The sequence below is a fragment of the Rhinolophus sinicus genome, chromosome 1 (genome assembly GCF_057876585.1).
Source record: "Rhinolophus sinicus isolate RSI-liver-muscle chromosome 1, RSI-T2T, whole genome shotgun sequence".
Taxonomy (NCBI): Eukaryota; Metazoa; Chordata; class Mammalia; order Chiroptera; family Rhinolophidae; genus Rhinolophus; species Rhinolophus sinicus.
The window spans coordinates 207,679,147-207,703,088 of NC_142501.1; the positions used below are offsets into that span (position 1 = coordinate 207,679,147).

A 23,942-nucleotide genomic window follows, 5' to 3' on the forward strand; every position below is an offset into this window, starting at 1 on the left:
TAATGTTATTTGTTGAGAGTATAATGATAGTAAATTTTTGTTTGGCTAGCATTGTATATTAATGGGTTGTCAATAATGCATAGCTGTTTTTATTTATGAGGTACTAGAATATGAGAAAACAAGCCAACAACAACAGTGTTTATTTGGAGAGGTATACATTTAAAAAATACCCTCGATACATAAATGTAAACTTCTTAGAAGGGAGACAGTTGAATAAATGATTTAGAGTCTTAAAATGATTGTGGTTAGAATTTGAAAACATTAATGAATATCATGTCCGTAAGTTAATAGATGAGGTGTTCACAACCTAATTCAGATAAGATCTGCATATCAGAACTTAAAGGAAAAAGCTTCATATTTCTTGATATGAAGTTAGTGATAGGGTTTATTTGCCTTGAAGAAAATGGGATTAGGTGCCTTTTATTAAGTGTTGCCTAAAATTTTATTTTAAAAAGTTAGTATTGTTAAACACTTTTTTTGGAAGTAAACAAATGATTGTAAAGGGTTTTGCAGGTAAACTGAATAGAGTTCTGCCTGTGTATCTAGGGAGCTTCTGAAAGTATTTGACAGAATTTTAGTGACGGCTAGCCCTATCTCACTTGCTTAATTTGAGACAGCATTACAGGAGAATGATTTCAGCTTTGAATCTTGAAAAATTTAGATTTTTAAGAAGTTAGGTTTAATCAAGCTAAGCTGTGGGACAAGTCTCGGACTGACATCGTGGTTTTCGTATTCATGGAGCTTTAAGAATGTTTCTGTCATTGCTCTGAGCGTTGGAAGTGTGTGTATGTAGGTATGAAGACGGGTGATGAACTTCAGTAGCTCTCATTAATGCTAATGGAAGTTCCTCATGTAAATCTTCTGCATGTTGGCAGATGGAACAGACCTACATCCAAATAATGGAAAAATTGTAATGCAAACCCAACAAAACTAGAGTTAGGGTAAAACTTGGCTGGTTAGTCCAGTGTCGTACATGCTTTTCAGTTGCAAAGTTAAATGGTGTGACTAATATTCTCTGATTTTAGTGTTTCACATTGTTATAAAAATTCATATGTTTGTAATCCTTTTCTTTTGGTTTTTGAAATGAGACCTTTTTTTTAGTGTCTAAGTTTTTATTTCGAATATTCCTGATTTGTAAATCATTCAAAGAGATACATTTTTAGTGGGGGGAACTCATTTTGAAGGTACTAATTGAGACTGTCTACTATTGGAGAAAATTGCATAATTTTATGAGGAAGAATAATTTGAACTGTCAAACTAAAAAATATATTGGACATGATCTTTTTTTAAGTCATTAACTGCACTGATTATAGAGAGTAGCTTATCTCATAAATTTTTGTATCAACCGAATAGTTTGCAAAATTGACAAAAAAATTGAAAGATTGATTTGTATTTTAGAATGCTTTTATAATGCTTGCAAAGATTTGTTACACTTTTATGAAGTCTTTGAAACACATTGTAATTTGTTTCAATGGAAATGTTTTGAATAGGTATAAATGCATCATAATATTTAATGATGTATGGTGTATGTATCCTACCTCATTTCTGAAGAGGGCTATCAAATGTGTTTATATTTTATAGGTTAAACTTGAAAACATGTAATTTTAAAATTGTTTACTATTACATGTAATTTTTAAATTATGTTTACTATTACATGTAATAGCTGACATTCAAATTTAAAAAATTAATTTAAGTTGAAACTATGGGTCCATTTTTGTAGTCTATTATTATTCTGTGGGCTTTAGAACCTTTAGAGATAGAACTTACAGCAAAATACATTATGTGTAATAGAGTAGGTTAGTATATACAATTCAATTTTTGTTTTTAAAGTATATTTCTTACCCTGTGTGCAAGTGCTTTATTTTTCTATTTTCTGTTTAAGGAAGAGTTTTTTAAAGTTTAAGAAGTTTATGAATTATAGCTTTCTTCATTTTCTTTGTTTTGAAGGTGATTATAAATGTGGGTCCATGGAAATGGGATAAAAATATAAACCTAAATTCCCCACTATGATTTCTTTTGACAACACTATTTCATAGTTTCAGATATCTAGCTAGATGAGCCTGCAGAATGAAAGGCAAATTAGGTTCAGAGTTTATCATTGTGACTTGATGTTCTGTGAAACTGTATTCAATTGTTAGATTGTTACTTTACATTTTTGTATTCTTTTTTTTCATATTCTTTTCTTACATTGTAGGAAACCTGAATGTTACTCTTCAAGTTTGGGATATAGGAGGGCAGACGATAGGAGGCAAGATGTTGGATAAATATATCTATGGAGCACAGGTACGACATGAATTCTCTGATTATGCCAATACTGAAAATACAAACACACACAAGAGGGTACACATGCACGCTCTTTCTAACAGGATTTTCATCTGATATGTAGAGGGAGTAAATTTATATTTGTGCTAATCCTTTGGTTTCATCCTCCTCAAAATACGTTTGGAATGATTTGGGTTAAGGAACCGGTGTGACTCTAACAGCTTTAATATGCTACCTACATTATTCGATGTTACCGTAAGCAGTTGAATAAACGTATCGATAAATGATATCTGATGTTATTAGCTGACCTAGTGATAGTGACTACTTTCAGAATGTATAAGCTGAATGAAAAACATAGAAAGGGAAAATTTATTCCATTTCAAGTTGTAAGGAAAAAAAGCATATTTATATGTCTATATATTTTTGTGTGATGAATTAGTCTATTAAATCTTTATAGTTTTCCTGATTTAATAGATATATCATATATTGTATCGGAAAACTTAGTATGACTAAGTATATGTATGATGCACATACAATATTATAATGTGATAGGATGGCTTTTCAGAAGAAAATATATGTAGAATAAGAAAACCTTGAATATTTAATACAAATTATTTGGCAACATGAGTTTATATACACATAATTTATAAGTTTTTAAATTAAACAAATAGGAAATATGTATGGTAGTAACATACTTTAAAAAGTTAATTATGGATATGTTACTAATTTTTGCTTTTTCTTCCTCTTTTAATTAGTGTGAGCCTTTCACATCATCATGAGGCATTGGGGGGAGTTTGATGTTTTAAGTGGGAGAATCATAACTTGGTTGTGTGGAACTCTGTTGCTCGTAAGAAATGAATCTAGAAGACGAAGACAGAGAATGTTAAGCACGCTTCTTTACGAAAAAGTTGGATGCTTATTAAATACCATTGCCTTAATTTTGGATGGAAAATAGATTCTGGATTATTTTCTAAAATAAATGAGACTCTTATGGTTCTGAGTCATATATAAAGACCCGAGAGTTTTGTTTTTATATTATTGACATATAGATTGAGCTCTTAGAACTGTTTCTTCTTTGCCTTTTTCTTCTACATTGCTGTCTCCTGAATTCTTTCTGCTCATTTAACATTTTCACTAGTGACCATATGACTTGATATTTTATGCACGTTTATTTTTCTCTTAAAAGGTATGTCTCACATTTTTTTCTGGCTTTATTATTGTTAAATTTTTTGTTTCAACGGATTATGTTTAAAGTGGATGTTAAACTAAAGACAAATTGCTGGACAGAGATTTGTAGGAATCAACAGTCCTTGTTTCACTCATCTAGTTGATAAAATAGGATTTGAAAATAATGATCTCTCGATCTCTTTTCTCTTTGCTCTGTTAAAATCAAACTTCAAAAACACATGTTGGATTTATAAAAAAAATGGAAGTTAGATCAGTCAAGCTTCTAATGATATTTGATTCTGAGTATCAAATAGAGTATCTTTTTATGGTTTATAGATATAGCTAGAGTTAGTGGAGAACAGGGAGATTTTATTTACCTCCAGGTTAATATTATAATAATATAAAATTCAATTAATAAATTCACTTAAAATTTAGGGGACTATAAAACTCATGCATTGGATTCTTTTAATTTTATCATACTTCAGATCATTTAAAAAATTTATTTGATATATTTAAATTGATTTAAAGTTTATTATAAAATTATGGTATTATATATAATTAACATTGATGTGAAATTCACATACTATAAAATTAACCATTTTAAAGTACGTAATCAGTGGCATTTAGTACATTCACAATGTTGTGTGACCATCCCTTCAAATAATTTTTTTACAGTGTATGTTTTATGCTGTTACATATCGGCTTAAAATCAGTAGGCATTAATAGGCAAATTTGTAAATTTCCATCTTTCTTAGAGTACTTGAGTGTAGTCAGATGTTTCTGTTCTTTTTAAATGTACTTCATGCCTCATATTCTTTCTTAGAACTTGTCACATTAGATTTCTATTTTGAAGGTACATGTTGACTTTTTTCTCTTTGATGGTGATTTATATTATTTATACTCTACAATTTCTGTGAATGTTATATACCCTGTTTTATTAAACAAGAAGATAGTACAGTACCTCTGAGAAGTTTCATGAATATTTTCATGAAATTGCCCCAGGAAACTAGGAATTCTGAGATAATAAAATGAATTGTCATAAATTAATGATAATTAAATTAATTTTCTTTGCTTTGCAGAGATTCTAAATTAAATACTATGCAAAATATGTAAAGTACATTTACCAGTAGTTTCTTTTGTTAAAATATATGTAAATTTTTTATCCAGGCCAGAGAAGCTCTGACTACAGTTTGCTACTACCATAAATCGGGAGAAATGTTACTTTTCAAAAATAGTGCTTGCAAAAACATTCTAATAGCATTTTAATGTATTTAATAACTTTTTATTACATAATCATAATTTTTTTTCAGAGTGAGCTATGCTGTTTCTAGAGTTGTTATAGATGCTGTATATTGCCCATCTCATATTTACTTTGGATTTTGATGCATGTGGTACAGGATAGAACTCTTTCACAAATAATGTTTGATAAGCTGTTTTGAGGACATCAGTTTAACGGATTATTTCTCTAGCTTATGTATTGTGTATAGAAAGAATTATCTTATACACATCTGGGCTGTTAAGCTAGTGAATGTATCCTTTTTTAAGCTTTTCTGAACTTCAGGAAGAAGATTATTTGTAGTCTGGGAATTAACTTAGGTTCAAATAAAACTGATTATTTTACCCTCTTCACTTTTTTCCCCCTAAACTTTAGCAATAGTCTGTTGAATAATGTTGGTTGAAACAAAATTGAGTTGACACACAAGAAAGAATTCGTGAGATATTTCGACAAGAGCTAGTTCTAAGAATTGTAGTATATCGCAGTTAAATTCCCAGATTTTGAATTCCCTTAACATTTTCTAGGAGTCTTCAGAAAGATGTTATAGGCTATTTTTCCTAGTGGTTACGAGCAAACACACAGTACATAGTGTTTAGTGCCCTGTAACCTGTGGCTAACAGAGGCTAATAACAAACCTCAGAGAAGGACTGGATGTTTCATTTTTGTAGCTCTTTCCATCCTGGAATCTAAGTGGTTTGCAAACACTGCGCTACTGAGCATAAACTCAATGAAGTATAGTCATTTGTGAGGTGGAACATAACTACTGTTATGTGCCAGTGCCCCACACAGATTAACCAGCCTGTGACTCACCAGCATAAGGACTGGGTATCTGCATGACAAGTGGGGAGAGAGCACATGTCAAAGCTGGGCTCCTGAGACCCTCTGCTATCTTTTACTATGAATTTTTTAGTTGGATAGTTGCTAACTTATAACATATTTACAGACCTCTCTTGCATTACTGTTTCTTCTTACAGATTGTACTTACAGAGCAAAGTATATGTTGTTATGACTATTGTATTTGATTTAATTTATTTCTATATATAATTAAAAACTCAAGTAGATTATTTGTCATACAAATCAGGAAGAAAAATTACTTGTGTTTTTGGGAATAGGGAACCTTTCATTTTTGGGAAAGTTAAATTGTGTGTATACTGTGCTTATTAAATTTTAGAAGTAAATCTGTGAGATCTCTTTTAAGACTGTTGAGTATTGCTAACAGTGTTTGTTTCTTCAAGATTGTTACCAGTTATTCCTTTGAAAGTGGTTTCCATTTGATTTACTGGCTTATTATGTTTATTAGATATGGTGATAAGTAAACTAGATAAAAGCACAGTATTATATAAAGTAACTTTATGTAATATTTACTAAAAGTCTTGAGGTTTACAAACAGGAGGGTGTTGGAAGGGGTGTTAGTATCTTCTGGGATTGCAGGGGAAGAAAGTCGTTAATGTATAGAAAATGGAAATTATTGTTGAGGAATTTGAAGATATAAAAGGATTTATTAAATTGAAATCTGATTTCCAAAACTCACGGCAAAGAGATTTAGGAAGAAGAGGAGCAGTTAGAAGGTAATTGGGAAGAGGAAGCGCAGGGCAGTACCAGGATGAAGATACAGGAAAAGGAAGAATGGCAGATTGATGGGTGATAAAAGAGGGTACCAGGGACATGAGACATGCTGATGGGTTTGTATATCCACAAGATTACCAAGAAAATTATTTCCAGCAGTCTTCAGTAGATTTTTCTCAGACTTCAGTTGTTGCCAAGATGTGTTGGATTTCTGAGAGAGTTGTATTTTCTAGTGGCTGAGAAGATTCTGATAGATGTCTGGAAGGAATCAGAAGAGGTCTGGATTGATTGATGTGAGAGACAGGGCTTTGTAGGAGGGGAGTACTTTAGTGACTGGCTTTGCTGTGCTGAAGCTGGTGAGTACAGGCCCTGGGAGGCAGTGGCTGCTTATGTGAGTTTTAGTAGTTTGTGTCTTGCAAATAATTGGTCTATTTCATTTAAGTTGTCAAATTTTAGCTATAGAGTTGTTTATATTATTTCTTTATCATCCTTTTAAAGTCTGTGGGATCAGTGGTGATGAGCTCTTATTATTTGTCTCTTCTGTCTCTTCTTCCCCTTCCTGTCTTTTGGTTAACCTGGCTAGAGAGTTACCAGCTTTTGGTTTTGTTAATTTTATTTATTGTTTTCCTCTTTGCAATTTCATTGATCTCTACTCTAATTTTTATTTATTTTTTCCTTCTTTTCACATTAGGCTTAAATTCCTCTTCCTCCTCAGTTTCCTAAAGTAGAAGTTTAGGTTATTGATACTTCTTTTCCAATACGTACATTCAATGTTATACACTTCTCTCTAAGCACTGATTTTGCTGTGTCCCAAAATTTTTGATAGGTTGTATTTTTATTTAAAATATTTAAAAAATTCGTATGAGATTTCTTTTTTGAGCCATGTGTTATTTTGAAGTATGTTGTTGAATCTTCAGATATTTTGAGTTTTTCTAGGTATGTATTATTGATTTGTTTATTTTCATTGCAATCTACTAACATGCTTTGTATAGTTTCTATTCTTAAAAACCTGTTAAGGTATGTTTTATGACCCAGATTGTAGTCTATCTTGGATTCTGAATGTCTCATGTGAGCATGGGAAGAGTGTAAAATCTAATGTTGTTGGACGGGCTAGTCTATAATTGTCAATTAGATGCATCTGATTGTTAGTGCTGTTCAGGTCAGTTTACTGATTTTCTGCTTGATGTATCAATTAATGAAAACGGGGTGTTGAAGTCTCCAATTATATTAGTGGATCTGTGGATTTGGAATTCTTTATACTTCTGTCAGTTGTTGCCTCACATTTTTTGATACTCTGTTCTTAGTTATATGTACACAAAATATTGTTATGTCTTTTTGGAGAATTGACCCCTTTATTATTATGCCAATCTTTATACTTTAAGTTTTCTTTATTTTGAAGTCTTCTTTGTCTGAAATTAATCTAGCTTTCTTTTTATTAGTGTTAGCATAGCATTTCTGTATCCCCTTACTTTTAATCTGTGTCTTTATATTTAAAGTGAGTTTCCTATAGGCAACATATAGTTGAGTTTTAGTTTTCATGTGCTCTGACAATCTCTGTCTTTTAATTGGTATATTAGACCATTCACATTTAAAGTGATTATTGATATAGTTGGGTTAACATCTATCATGTTCTGTTTCTATTCCTTGTGCTTGTTCTTTTTCTTTTTCGATCTTTTCTGGTTTTATTTGAGGACTTTATTGCCTCTCTTAGCTGATCAATTATACTTAAAACTTTTTTTTTTTTTTTTTTAGCAATTTCTCGAGAATTTGTAATATACAGTTTTAACTAATTTAAGTCACGTTCATATAGCACTATATTGCTTCACATGTAGTTCAGATACTTCATGAAAGAATATTCTTTATTCGTCCCTCCCATTTCTTATGGCATTGCTGTCATCATTTTGCTTGTCCATATGTTAAAAATCACTGAATACTTTATCACTATTATTAATTTAAACAATAAACTTGTTCCTTCTCTGATACTTTTTCTTTCTTTAGAAATTCAGTAGAACTGAATTTCTGACCCATAATGTCATTTTCCGCTCCCTCTTTAACATTTCTTCCAGGGTAGGTCTGCTGGCTATGAATTTCTTCAGTGTTTTCTTTTTCCCTGAGAAAGTCTTTATTTCTCCCTCACTTATGAAGGATAATTTTACGAATAGAATTCTGGATTTTTTTTTTCTTTCTTTCAACACTTTAAACATTTCACTCCATTCTTTTCTTACGTGGTTTCTGATGAGAAATTCTCTGTAATTCTTATCCGTGTTTCTCTCTAAAGTATTCCCCCACCCACCTTCTATCAAGATTTTCTCCTCTTTGTGTTTTGTTTTATGCAGTGTGAATATATGATGTGCCTACATGTAGATTTTTTTTCTTCACCCCTTTTTTTATGTTTTTGTTTTTAACATTTTTTTATTAGTTTCAGTTGCACAAAACAATGTAATAGTTAGACATTTATCATTTATATCCCTCACACAGTGACAATCCCCCTCCCCTATCCACTATCCCTCTGACATCGCACACAGCCATTACATTTCCACTGTCTCTATTCCTAATGCTGTACTCCGCTTCTTGTAACCATATATATATACACACATATATATGTATGTATGTATGTATGTATATATGTATGTATGTGTGTGTGTGTGTGTATATATATATATATATGTAGATTTTTTTTGGCGCTTATTTTGCTTGGTGTTTTCTGAGGTTCGTGCATCTGTGGTTTGGTGTCTTTAATTAATTTTGGCAATTTCTTGGCCATTGTTAGTTCAAATACTTCTTAAGCTTCATTCTCTCTTCTTTGTGATATTCCACTTACATGTAGGATGCACCATTCAGAATTGTCTCAGTTTTTTGATATTCTGTTTTCTTCTTTCTTTTTTCTCTTTGCATTGTAGTTTTAGAAGTTTCTGTGACCTTATCTTCAGGCTCACTGATTCTTTCCTAGGTTGTGTCCAATCTACTGATGAGCCCATCAGTGGCATTCTTCATTTCTGTTACAGTGTTTTTGATATCTAGCATTTTGCAGTGTCCTTTTTGTTATTCTTTAGAGTTGCCATCTCTTTGCTTGCATTACACACTTATTCTTGCATGTCGTCTAACTTTTCCATTAGAACCTTTAATATAGCAGTCATAGTTATTTTAAATCCTTGGTATGATAATTCCAAAATCTGTGTCATATCTGAGTTTAATTCTAATACTTGCCTTTTCTTTTCAAACTGCCTTTTAGTGTTCTTATTTTTTTGTTGAAAACTAGACATGATGTATGAAGTAATAAGAACTCAGGTAAATAGGTCTTTAGTGTTACCTTGGCCAGGAGTTGGTCTGTGTTTAATGTTTGATAAAACTGTAGGTGCCAGAGATAACAAATTCCTCTATCTCCTTGTTTTTTTTCCCTCTCCTTTTTTGGGGCATCTCAAAGAATTCTTCCTTAGTTGAAGTTTGTGTCTTTTTTTTTCAAATTACATTTATGTATTTACTTATTTATTTTTGAAGTTTGTGTCTTACAGCTCTTTCAGCTGTCACCCACTACTATTATACTGGGCCCTGTTAGTGTTGTGGTAAAGTATAGGGGAGGGGAAGCATTCTGTACTCTTATGATTAGGTCAAGGCCTTTCAGTGGCCTGTGTCCCTGGGCTGTAACCTTCACAGGTGTTTCTTAGCTCTTCCCACTTAAGTGAGACAGGATAGCTGGGGGGGCTGCAGTTGGGATCTGCCCTTCCTCCGTGTCATATAAGAGTCTGATTAAGCTTCTTCTCCTGGACAGTTTGCCTTTTTTATAGATAATGCTCTGGGCATAGTTTACAGTGGTTACTGTCTTCCTTCACATGCCAGAGCCATGAGGGTACCTTTCTTGACTCTTCGCCGTGATGCTCCCGTGGGGCTCCTAGAGGTAAAGCCCACTACCCCTAAGACTGTCGCCCGGGAATTTCTCCTTCTCAAGCCAGGCCGCACTCAGCCTCCAGCAGTTCATCAAAATTATCATTTACATGTTCTTATCATTTACTGGCTCAAACAGCTGTTGTACTAGGTAAGCAGGTTTTGGCTCTGACTTTCTGAATTCACCTGTCTCTCCAGATTTCAGGGTGGCGATTTGCCTGGGAAACTCAGCTCTCTGTCATGTCCAAGAAAAGTCATTGATTTTGTTTGTTGAGCTTTTTTCTTATTGTCAGGACAGCCATGACAACCTCCAAGCTCTTTACATGTTGGATTTGAAACCAAAAGCCCTAGATCTTTCTTGTTTTTTAAATTTTATTTTCAAGTATAGTCTATATACAATATTACATTAGTTTCAGGTGTACAGCATAGTGATGAGACATTTATATACCTTACAAAATCATCACCCTGATAGGTCTAGTACCCATGTAGCCTAGAATTTCTTTTGTATGTTAGTGTTTTTGGTTTTCTTATTTTCCCTTCTCAAACTTTCACTGTAGCAGTGAAGGCCAAAACTAGTATACGATTGTCATGTTAGGAGCAAAGATAGTTTTTATAATTAACTGGTACTGAGAATGGGGCATATGAACAGACAGACAGATGTTTGGGTTGGTGGATAGCTAGATTAGTAAAAAGGTGTTATCCTTCTATCTTTCTTAGGAGTCCTGGAAGATTTATAGGTATCGCTGACAGAAAATATATATCAGGACACATTGGTGTAGGTCAGGAATTGGCAAACTTTCCCTTAAAGAGCCAGATGGACAATATCTTAGGATTTGCAGGCCATACTGTCTCTGCTGCAGTTACTCAACTCTGCAGGTGTGGTGCAAGAGCAGTTATTGATAGTACTTAGACTAATAGTGTGACTATGTTTCAATAAAAGCTTATTTAAAACATGGGCTGTGTGTTGGATTTGACCTGTGGGCCATAGAACCCTGGTCTAGATCAATGGTATTTATTTTTATTCCATAGCTCTGTCTAGTACTGATTATTAAGAGATGGTGGCCATGTTTTATTTGCGTATTTTCTATCACATTCAGCTATTGACTCATACTGAAATGAAGATTTTCATGTATTAATTAGAAGGGTTCCAAAAATCTTAAGGTTAAGAGACATGATAGGTCAAGGCTCATTTTAGGAGTGTAAAAACTACCTTAAAATTGCCTTGAAAGTGTGATTTTTATTCACTCAGAATAATAAAAGAAAATTCCCAACGATTGTGTAGTGTGTTAGTTTTTAAGTAAGTCTATTTTCATTACTTAATCACTTAGGCATGGCCAGTGCTATAAAGGCGGAGGACAGCAGCATTGCCCAAGATCAGTAGATGGTAGAGCCAGGGCTGCAACCCTACAGCCATCTGACTTCCAGGGCAGAGCTCTTTCAACAAAGTATGTTGTATCACGCATGTCATGTCACCTGGAGGTTGTATCTTTCCTATCACCTGGAGGTGGAGTCAATAGCTTGAAGATTAGCTTCCTTCAGAGTTCAGTCCTGGGACATCATTCTTAATAAGAAAAGTGGGATTTTGCTCATCATTTCAAATAATTCTGTGTTGGGCATTATTTCAATGCATTTGGGAAGACAGACAGAAATAGATGTCTGAGTTCCCAAAATGAATCGGACAAGTGATTTTTGCATAAAAATTATAGGATATTGAAACTGGAAGGGATCTTAGAGACTGTTTAACTCAATGATCTAATTTTAGAGACAGGCAACCTGAGACCCAGAGAAACTAAGTGACTTGGGGGCCAGTGTAGTTTAACAAAAGAGGATGGTGCTGGCAGGTGTTAGCAGTAGTATGCTAGAGCCTGCTTGCAGATCAGTGGGTAAGTTTTCAGGAGTTTTTTTTCTTTTTTTTGGAGCCAGTTCTTGAATACATTTATGATTAAAAATTATATATAGACTCATAAATTGTATTAAAAACAAAAATATGCTCAAAATTTATCACTTAAGTAATTATTTTTCGATAGAGTTCTGTTATCTATGCTCTTGAGATTGTTTACATTTAGTGTATCTGTGTGGTGGAGATGCTATATAGTGGGGTCCTAGCCAACTTTGTGTTCAGTGAATTGACTTCAATAGCTTGAAAATGGCCACAGAGCAGTATTTACACCATAGAAATTGGCAAACTCCCCGAGTAACACACTCCCCACCCCCACCCCTGCCATGCCCTGAGCCAGTTGATTAATATTTACCAGTATATCACTGGCCATGACTTCTGTGTTATGTACTTGTCTGTTTATGTGCTTGGCTTTGCTGCAGAGCCAACTGTGAGTTCCTTGAGGTTTGGAATTGATATCCCTAGCACCCAGCATAGTGCTTGGCATGTAGTTGGCAGACAAATGTTTGTTGAATGAATGAGTGAAATTTAAATTCACTCAGTCCTTGGTTCAAATCGTGGCTTAGTTACTTAACTCACTGTGTGACCTTGGTTATTTTAACCTCTGTTTATTAGTAAAATGAGGATAGTAACACCAACTTTGCATGATTGCTGTGAGGATTAATGAAACGATCTAGATATCTGTCTGGTACATTGTAGGTGCAAAAAAGTAGTCAACATTTATGATTATAACCTAAGAAGAAGGAGATATAAATGCTATCAGGGTCCAGACTTACATTGTATGCAGAGCTTTGTATTAAGTGTTTGACCACAAACTGGATGAGAGTCAAGAATGTGGCACTGTTATTTTTGTGTGTGTACATACTTCTCCTTCCCACACAAAATAATGGGATATATTAAAAGGAATATGATATATAAGAGGCAGGAAGCAATCCTTCTATTATATTTGGCTTTGTTCGTGCTCTTATTACAGTATCATGTCTAGTTTTACATTGCTTATTTTAAATAGGATGTCAAAAAACTGTATGTAGAGTGTCCTGGGAAGAACCAACAACTATGATTAAAGGGATAGAAAATAGGTCCTTTGAGGCAAGTTTAAGGAATTGAGTTTGTTTATTCTGGAAAGGAGACGGTAAAGGAGTTTCTTAAACTCTCTTCAAGTACGTAAAGGGTTATTATAAGGAGGATACTCTCACGTTGTTCTCCAAATGCACAGAGGACCAAAAGAGGAAATCGACTTATTTCATTTAAAGAAAATTGTGTTAAACACTGAAATTGACTATCAAGGGATGTCATGGAATCTCCATTTTTGAAAATATTTAAAAAGAGCAGCAGCAGATGGTTATTGAGAGGTTTAAATGTTTGACCTCGTGAAAGTAAAAGGCAGGATTATAGACTTTGCAGCTTTTTCCACCTCTGTGATATAATTTTCTTACATTTACTGTAACTTACCAAGCATATCCCAGATATCTTATTGGGAAAACCACTTATAATTAGATGAAATTATTATTTAGCTTGCATTGCATCTGAATTGCTGGATTTATCTTGAATGAAAACATTTGGTATTATTTGCCTGCCAGTAACTAACGAAGTCAGTTTGTGTGTAAAGCAGTCCACATTTGCATGTGTAACAGTCCTAGGCATATCTGAAGCATTATTGCTTAAGAGTATTCAGTAATGATACATTTTTTGAAGTAGTGCCTCACAAATATCCTGTAACTCTTGTGACAGGGCATCCTCTTGGTATATGACATTACGAATTATCAAAGCTTTGAGAATTTAGAAGACTGGTACACTGTGGTGAAGAAAATGAGCGAGGAATCAGAAACTCAGCCGCTGGTTGCCTTGGTGGGCAATAAAAGTAAGTTATTAATGCTTATTTATGTACGGTAAAGTTTGTTTGCGTATCCTATTGTTTTTATTCCTAAAACACATTGATATTTGGAAACGTAAGTAGATACAAGTTTCCTGGAATGAGCAAGTTGCTTGAGAAGAAAATTCCCAAAGATGTGCACAGTCTTTTCAATAACAGTTTTAATGCTTGATCTTCATAATTGCTCTCCTGCTTTGGCCGATTACTAGTAAGGTGAGTTCTGTCCTGACAGTGTGTTTGGCTTCCTGAGTGTAAGGAGGAGCATGCACTAGTAAGAAAAGCAATGCAGCTGCAGAGCATGTGGGACTGCACTGCAGCTTCAGCCATGCCCCAGAGACTCGGGGAGATACATTTCATTAAATGATCCCCTGTTCTAGTGAGGGAAGCAGTGTCTGCGTGGAATTCTGTGTGTGCTGTTCTTGCTCTCATCTCTCATCAAGTTCCTTTTCTGAATTTTTGAGGTTTGTTCTGAAATATAGATAATTTTTTTTTTTTTGGAGAAAGATTATATTATAATAGGGGAGAGTAGTGCTTGATAAACATGATGGATGGGTAATTTTTGACATCTTGTCTTTTGGGCTGTGATTTACAGCATATAAAAATTATAAGACCGAATGCTATACAAAACTGTTACTTGGTACATAATCCTGCAATGCAGTTACTTGGAAAAGGAGTCCTTAATAAGGGTTTTCAGATATAGAAAATATTATGATATGACTTAATGTTTTACAACTATTTGCAGACAGAAAAAGAGAAAATGAATTCAAATTATACCGTGGAGGATTTAGGTCAGAAACTGTTTCCTGACTACAAGCATTGTTAAATCAATACCCAAGTATACTATCAAGAGAATTGTCTCCTCCAAAGGTCTTTAAAAGTATAGTGCATTTTTTTTTTTTGGTCTGTAATTGTTTAGGAAATAGTACTTCCTGAAGGACTAAACCAAGATTTCTTCATTATGTGGTTTTGCACACTTAGATGAACATTGAATAAATCCAAGCCATACTTTAAAATCATTACAAAACATGTATGCGTATCACTTCTCTAAAGAGTTACAAATACAGATTTTATAAAGCTTTTAGGAAACATTATTTCATGTCACAAAATGGATGGCTTGGGTAGAAGATAATAGTTTTTTTAAGTGTCAGTGAAATTTTGTTCATCTAGTTTGTAAATAATTCTAATTGAGTGAATCAGATGCTTTTCAATTCACTGAAATCCCCCTTTACAAATCATAAGTTTTGATGAGCTTAGGCTCTAAGTGGAACTTTTCATTTTAGGAGATCATTTCTTGGTTGTTCTGTTACCAAAGCATTGGCTTATTTTATGGTTAAATTTGTGCTTAATTTGAGGTTTCCCATCACCTTTTGGGAAATTACAGAGTAGGGAAGGCATGGGGGTTGGGATTTGTTTTCATTTCTTTCAGGATATAATCTAACGACCATCTGGAGTAATAGCGTAGAGGCACATAATTATATACATTATGTGTTTATGCTGTCCTGTGAGGCATCCAGCATTGTCACTGTCAAAGACAGGGCAGCAGATGAGACGGGCTGTTGGACTGTGCTGCTTGTGCCATTCCTAGGTTAAAAAAAACATTTATGTAAGTTACATGAATTTATGCAAAAAATTATTGCAGTGTTATTATGTTTGAGATTTAATAGCATAAGAGTCAAAAGAGTTTTTTCATTTTTGGCTTAGCTCTGACACCTTTCTTGTATTTACAATACTCTCAGAGTGAGATCATATAATAGAGTATGCAGTCACACAGAATGTTATATATGTAAAATGAAGAAGTTATACATGAACATTTTCCTGACTCTTTACTGCATGATCTGTCACTGGCCCGATTGCATATGATCATGTAAAGAAGGATCTTACGATTTGTGTTTCCACGTTGATGTTATATTAGTATAGTTGTATGTATATATTTTCTTTTCTGGGGATATAATTATATGAAAAAGCACAGACTTTACATGCTGGTTAAAGACAAAACAAAAGAAACATGATGGGTAGACGTCAGAAATTGGATCACTATGCTCATTATCTCAACAAGCTCATCTTTTGCCTAAATGTGCTTTTAAAAATCCATCATTGTGTCCTATTCTTTGCCACTTGAATAGAAAGCATATGTTAAAAAGAAATATGTGGAGGCTGTGAATATAGTTGTAGCTGTTGTGCGGGAGACCCTGCTCGCTGCGCCATTTGTCAGGCGGGAGACCCTGCTCGCTGAGCCATTTGTCGGGTGGGGCGGCCTGCGGGGTCTCTGCTCCCACTCCCCACACAAGAACGCAGGATATGGTGAGGCCAAAAAGGAACACCCACGGAGCCATAGGTAGGGGAGTCATACCACTACGGTCTCACTGGAGGCTAGGCCCACACTGGACGCGCAACCTGCCATCAGTCTTTCCGCCGACCGACGGACGACTCTCCTCCACTCTCCTCGACTCTGTTCCTCTCTCCTCTGCTCTCCTCCGCTCTGTTCCTCTACTCTCTTCTGCTCTCCTCGGCTCTCCGGCAATCCTCGGCAATCCTCGGCAATCCTCGGCAGTCCTCGGCAGTCCTTGGCTCTCCTCAGCAATCCTCGGCTCTCCTCCTTAGCCGCAGCAGTTATACCAGCGGCCAATCGGCCAACTGGCCACAGCCGAAGGCCAATCATCCACAGCCGACGGCCATCCACCACCCGAGCCAGTACCTTTCCACGTGAGGCCGAGAGCCTGTAAACTACTTTCTGGGGCTCTGTCCCCACAGTAGCATTAGTCAGCTTTTAGCCAAAGTTTAGCACAAGGCTAGAGAGAAAATTTCTATACAAAGTGTGTGTGTGTGTGTGTGTGTGTGTGTGTGTGTGTGTTTGTGTGAATTTATTCTATAGTAAGAGCTTATAATTAGTAAGTTATAAAATCGTTTGCTTTTTATTAAAGTATGGTAAACTGTTAGAAATTTGGGCCAAGGATCGAGGATAGTCGTAGGTAAGGGTGAATGATGGGTTTACTTTTGTAAAAGTATTGAGGTTTTTTTTTTTTTTAAATAACAGGAGTAACTACAGTAGGTTAATGAAGTAGCCAGCAGAGGAAGGGACTTGCTTTAATGACATAGACAAAATTGGTGATTAGTAAATCAATTATTTCAGTATATGATACTTAAAACAAATGTATTAATTTATTTTTTTATATATTTGGAAAGGTCTTAAGAGACTAGGTAGTGTTCTGTATACTAATTAAACTTTAAATGAAGCATTGAGTTGTGTGGTTAAGATCTTAGAACTTTGACTTTAGACAGACTTTGCTTATAAGGCCAATTTTTTCACTTAACAGCATTGTGACGTCAGACAAGCTACTTTAAGCTTCAATTTCCTCATCTGGAAGTAAGGGTAATAGTTCCTGTCTGATAAAGTTGGTTTAAAGATTAAATGAGATATTACATGAAAAGCGCTTAGCATGTGGTCTTATACAATATAAGTGCTCAATAACTATTATTAATCATAGTAGCTTTTTAAAAGCACTGACTATTGCTTCAATTAGAATAATCTCAAGTTATGAATTAGTAGAGCTGAAATAGATGTTTTACAAAAGTGGCCTGGAGGAAATGGTTTCTAGTGAATTCCGTTGTCACCATCTTATTCCTTATTTTGTTCCAGATTGATGGTTCTCACACCATGTGTTGGGTTGGGCAATTCGTTCAGTATTCTTGAGTGCCAGCCGTGTGTATTCAGTGGCCATCATTAATTTGTACAAAGGTAGAGCCAGAGAAACTGCTTAAGGAGTGATGATTGGACCTGCTAACCTAGGTCTTAATTTTTATCTTTTCTCTACTCAAGTTCTCTAAAAATTTCACCGCTTTTTTTTTTTTTTTTTTTTTTGCTGTGTTTGGTTGTTGAGATTAATAAATACCGTTATGTCCCAATCTTCATAGAAGGCCTTTCTTTTCCCTAGTGAGGCAAAAATAAATCCTGCTAGGTAAGTTTCAAAATGAGAAAGAGCTTAAGTCATTTACTTATTCCGTGTATTTTATGGGAAGTTCTGTTGAAGTTTGATGATGTCTACAGCCCCATGTAGAATAAGATGTCTGACAGACTACAGTTTCAGCCATGTGAGTGCGAGGAAACACTTATATTATCATCTATGGTAACTTCTGCAATTCAGGGAGCCACATCCAGCAGCCCTGCTACTTTGTTTCTTGGTCTTGCAGGTAAATTATTGGGACTTAGGTAGAGCCTCGGGATTTTCAATTTTCAATTTATGTCCACTTCTGAGATTAGTACATACAGGTGGACCTGGCCATGGCCTAACACACCACCATCACCTCCCATGTGAACTGTTGCAGTGGCCTCATTACTGTTGTTCCTGCTCCTAGCTTTGCTCTTCTGCAATCCAGTTCCCGGATGGGAACTCACAATGTATGACTGTCCTGCTTAAGACCCTCTAGTGCCTTCTCATCCTACTTAGAATGAAACCCAAACTCCTTTCCCAAGTCTACCAAGTACTGTGTGATCTCACACGTCATCTTCTGTGTGCACCCTGGCCCACTATATGCATGACGCCCAGTTGTCTCTTTTCCGTTCCTAAAACATTCCACGTTAATTTGTACCTTAGGGTTTGCTCTGCTTGAAAGGCTTTTCCTGCTGGTCTTTTCTTGGGTGGTTCAATTTTGTCATTTGGATGTCATCTTAAATGTGATCTCCTCAGAGTTGCTTTCCTCAACCACTCCGTCTAAAGAAGCCAACTAGTTCCTCTCTGCCAGGACATTCTGTTACCTGCATAGTCTCAGTGCCATCTGATACTGTTTCTTGTCTGTCTCCCCCACTAAAATCTAAGCTCTGTGAAAGCTATGGACCTCATCACTTAGAACAGTGCTTGAATGAATGAATACAAGCCTTTTCATGAAGACTGTTGAAATTAGAAGTGTTTACAGTCCGGGATATGTTATTCAGGGAAAATGGTTTTCTTAATGAGGAAAAATATATATGTAGATACAAGGAATCTGTTAGATGGCCTTCAGGCCCAATTGGCATACTGAATTCCATCCTGGTGGATAACATCAGAGAGAGTTTTTTAGGAAATATATTGAAGTTATATTTTATTGGATCATGTTTGAGATAAAACATAGATTTGATGTCATGATTTTAGGGTAAGTAAATATGAAAAAATTAAGAATTTTGCTTTTCCCCCCTAACCTATATAATGGTAGAACCCTATACTTTTGACATTTTGCTTACACATTTAAAAAAAAAATTTTTGTGTTTAATTTCAAAAATCATAATCTGCACTGAAGTACAGTTTTAATTTTTTCCCCAGTGTTTCAGGGAAAGTTCAACTTGAACATTCAGGAATATTAATTTTTTAAAGAGTAATTTAAAATTCAATCTGTGTTTTATAATCACGTGGCATTTTAATTTGTCATTTTGTTATTTTCTATCTTTAAGCTGTTATGTTTTCCTACTATCTGATCCATCAGCCAGTTTCTCCCCTGACTAGCTAACATTCTCAGTTGGATAGATTGTAAACAGAAATTAACAGAGGTTGCATAGGAGCTGCCCTCTTCCTGATTTATAGGTTCTTAGTTAGTGGAGGGGTGGTGGTTATCCGTAACTTGTATTGGGGGTAGGAATTATCATGCTCCAGGATAGAGTGAATGGATGAATGATTCCTACTCTTAACGATATTAACCAGATCCTTTCCCAAATAAAGACTAATAACTCAGATTTTTAAACAATCTTCATGACAGATGAGGGCATAGAGAAGAGTGCATCAACACTAATTAACCATGTTGAGTGTATATTCTTCTTAACAGTGATGGATTCTTCTTGGAGTACTATCTCGGCCCAGGAAGTGATGTTTTACACTGCCAGGTTCAAAGGTTACATTTTAATGTACCTTGTAAGTTGTGTTCTCTGAACTCAGTGGAAATGTATTAGTAAAACAAGTAAATTTCAAGTTGAAAATTTTACTGATGCTCTCAATAAAATTATCACAAGGCTTTTAAAAGACGATTCTTTATTTTCCATAATAGAGTAATATAAGAGATGGTTATACGTCCAGCTTGAAAAACTTCATGGGAATTTACATGAAATGTAAATTGCTATATGGTGACTGTTGAGACCTCAAAAATTGTTACTTTATTTGGAGAGTAGAAATGTGAAACTCAAGTAGGTAATATTTACTTGGATTCCTATTTTGAAGGATTCATATTAACTTCTATAAAATTTATCATCTACAATATTATAACAAAGTGAGCGAGTGAGTCTTTATTATCAGTTTCCATAAGAGAGTTTATAATTTATAAGGCATAAACAGAAACTTTTGAGAATTTGAAAAATTCGTTTTGTTTATATATTTAAATTGAAACATTCTGCCCCGGTGCCCATTTAATACTTTAGTCCTTTTTGTTCTGGGAATGGTAATCCAAAGTATCAGCTCCAAGTGTCTTTTTCAGATGGACCTAATACTTGTTTCGATTGCTTCATATTATTGCTTTTTCCTCTCTTTACATGTAAATTTGTCAAATAGCGCTATGATTATTTACTTACTGGAAGATGCTGATAGCATCTCATTGCGATACTGATAGCATCAGTATTCTCTATACTAAATGAAGGAGTATTTTAATATATACACTTAAAGCTGTTCTCTTATATGATCCTTCACACTCCTACTATACTTTCAGAACAGTTTAGTAGTATTCTAAGTTTCACTGGTTGAGTACTTTCCTCAAATTAAATGCTTAAGCTTGCATTCAGACTGGTGTTGTGACTGATAATTATTGGGGAAGAAAATGTCAAATGACTGCTTTTCCTTAATACTAATCAAAACTGATTTTTCTATTAACAGTTGCCACAGTGATGTTATTATGTAATTTCATAGTTACTTTTTTTTAGATAGTTTACTTCAAACCATTTGAACAGTATTGCACTTTGCTTAGCCTGAGAAATATTAAGGTTTTTGTGGTTTTGTTTTTTGGTTTTTTTTGGGGGGGAATTGTGTGTTTTGGTCATTATAATCTCTTTATATGATTTCTGTCCATCCTCTCATTGTCATGCTAGAGAAAGTTTATTAAATATTAAAGAAAGCGTAATCTACTTTTGTTTCTTTTATGATGAATCTGATTTTAAATTGTAGAAGAAAATTAATTTTTAAATATTAAATTAATATTAAATAAAATATTACAAGAACAGCTATAGGTTTGAAATTTTCATTAATGTAATCTAAGCCCCTTTAATAGTTATATTTTCAGTGATTGTGGAACAAATCCAATATAGATTAAGGGATCAGAAAACTTCAGCTTTTGTCCTGGTGCTGTCATTTTATCTGTCATTGTGACCTTGGGCAATTTACTTAATCACTTAGGATCATCCTCACGTATAAAATGAGGGGCTTGTACTGGGTAGTCAAAAGTACCTTCTATTCCTAAAATACGATGACTTAGACTATGTAGGTATAAGTCTGCTTAATCAGAGATATTTATTGCAATACAATTTAAAGAGAGTTTAATTTTAACTTTATGTGTAGTTTAAACCCTGTCTTATATTTGCAGAGATGATTTCTTAGGCTCATTTTATCATTCAGTTGTTATATTATTTAAAATCCATTTTCAATATACATGGATAGGTGCGTATACGTAATAGCAGCAACAATAGTAAACCTAGCTAAGATTTATTGAATTACTATTTGCCAGGCACACCCTGGAAATACCGCTAACTTTGGAATGATTTGGGGGGGGGGGGGCTCTAAAAGTAGCACTTCTTTTTAACTTAAAATTGTTTTTGTGCTTAGATTGTAATTACTTTTTATTTTCCGTGATAGTTTCTAAAATTTCACATGATGAATGTCTAGTTTTTGCAGTATAAACAAATTGATTCAGCAGGTATTTTCTTGATTTGCTATTGTATATTTTCATTCATTCTTTCATTCATTCATTCAACAAACAGTCCTTGAGTACATCCCAGTCTAGATGTGAGGGACAGAAATGAACGGACAGACAAAAATCCCTGTTCTCATCTTGCTGTGTTTCAGTAGAGGAAGACAGACAATAAATAAGTAAAATATATAATTTGTTAAATGACGATAAGTGTTATATAGATAGGTAAAGTAGGGAAGAGAGAAAAAGGAAGTCTTAGAGGAGAGTGTTAAGATTTTAAATATGGTAGTTAGGGAAGGTCTGAGAAGATGACACTTGAACAAAGACATAAAGGAGCGGGGGGGGGGGGAAGAGAGAGAGAGAGAGAGAGGAGGGGGAGAGGGGGAGAGGGAGACTGACAGGGAGACTGACCCCCATAGATATGTGGTAGAAGAGTTATCCAAGTAGAGGGGAAAAGAAGGTGCAAAGGCCTCAAGGTAGTATTTTTTTTCTTCCCTCCTAGAACTGTGTGTGTGTGTGTGTGTGTGTGTGTGTGTGTGTGTGTGTGTGTGTGTGTCTGTAACTGTGTAAGGAATAGTGAGTGAAAGAAGAGTGTAGGAGATGAAGTTAGATATAAAGATGAAGGATCTAGGAAGAGGACAGGTCAGGAACAACTTTGTAGGCCATTGTAAGGGCTTTGACTTTTCCTTTGTGAGATGGAAAGCCACAGTGGGACTCGATCAGAGTGAAGTGATTTAACTTGGAAGCATCACAATAGTTCTTGTTTTGAGAATATACTATGGTGGTAAGAGTGGATGCAAGGCAAGTAGGTAAGAGGCATGGAGCAGGGTGATAGCAGTGGGAACAGTGAGAAGTGGTTGGCTTCTGGATATATTTTGAAAATAGTGGTGATGGATTTTCTTATAGAATGGTGGTACTAGAGGATTGAAGAGGCAAGAGAATGCCAAGATGTTTTGCCTAAACGTCTTGAATGCTGAAGTTCAATTTACTGACATGAGGAAGAATGCAAGAACAGACTTTGGGTGAGGATCAAAAGTTTGATTTTGGAGATGTTAAACTTGAAGTACTCATTAAGCATCTATATAGAGATGTTTAGTAGGCAGTTGGATATTTGAGTCTAGAGTTCAGGGGCAAGATGAGGTCTAGAGATAAAAGTATGGGAGTCCACAGTATACTGATGACAAATCCTTGAGAGTGGATGAACTTTACATAGCAGCGAGTGTAAAAAGATCACAGTTCCAAAGATTAATCCTTGGGTTACATATTTTAAAGTTTGGGGACGTGAAGAGAGATCAGCAGTGGAATTAAAATGTGGTCAGTGGATGTAGGAGAAAAATCATTAGAGTGATTATGTCCTGGAAGCCAAATGTAAAGATGTTTCAAGGAGAAGGGAGTGATCAACAGAGGAGGACTGAGAATGGTTATTACAATTCTTTGTCCTCCTTTGTCCAACAATGGAGGACAAAGAATTGGTGGTGACCTTGGCAAGCTGGTTCATGGAGTGATGGGGGTCAAAGATGAGGAGAGTGAGAGAGAAGGGAAGAAAGTGAATTATAGACAGCAAAAGGAGGCAACATCTCTATGTAATATGACTGGGCAAGAGAGTCAGCCAATGGGGAAGCAGCCGGAGGGAATGTGGGTCAGAACTCTTCTGGTGGTGTTTGTAGGGATGGGTGGTTTTACAACATGTTTTATGTTCATGGGAAAAGGCAGGCAGACAGATGTGTGTGTGTGTGTGTGTGTGTGTGTGCGCGCGCGTGCGCAAACACCTGGTGTTATAAAATGCATGTCTTTAAATTCTTTGAACTTGTTTTATTTTCGATATAGTTTTGAATAGTCATCTCCATTCCTTACTCTTCATTCCTTACTCTGCATTGATTCTGATTAATTGAAAAGGTAGAATATGAGTGGTCTGTGAGAACTTTCCCAATTCCCAAACTCTTTAGAGAGGGTTGAGGGAAGTGAGCAAATAGAAGAGGACTAGGACAGAATACTAGATAGTGTCTCATTTGATTTTCATAGTTATTAGCTATTTTCCGTTTTTCTTTTCCCCTTCTCCCCCGCCCCCCCATTCAAACCGTTGTTTCTCAGTCTAGTTGTGTAGGACACAGCTCCCTGGCCCGTGCTGGTGTTATGAGCCTTGCGCTCCTCCCGGCTGAGGCTGTTGG

General features: G+C 35.1%; 1 protein-coding gene across 2 annotated transcripts in view; it reads left to right on the forward strand.

The window, feature by feature from the left end:
- The window catches only part of RAB28 (RAB28, member RAS oncogene family), an 81,846-nt gene that overhangs the window by 7,943 nt on the left and 49,961 nt on the right, over positions 1-23,942 (forward strand). For both annotated transcript variants that reach the window (XM_074321421.2, XM_019740864.3), the window contains exons 3-4: positions 2,195-2,283; positions 13,782-13,911. In XM_074321421.2, coding sequence (XP_074177522.2) covers positions 2,195-2,283; positions 13,782-13,911 — 219 coding nt within the window. The remainder of the gene's footprint in view (positions 1-2,194; positions 2,284-13,781; positions 13,912-23,942) is intronic.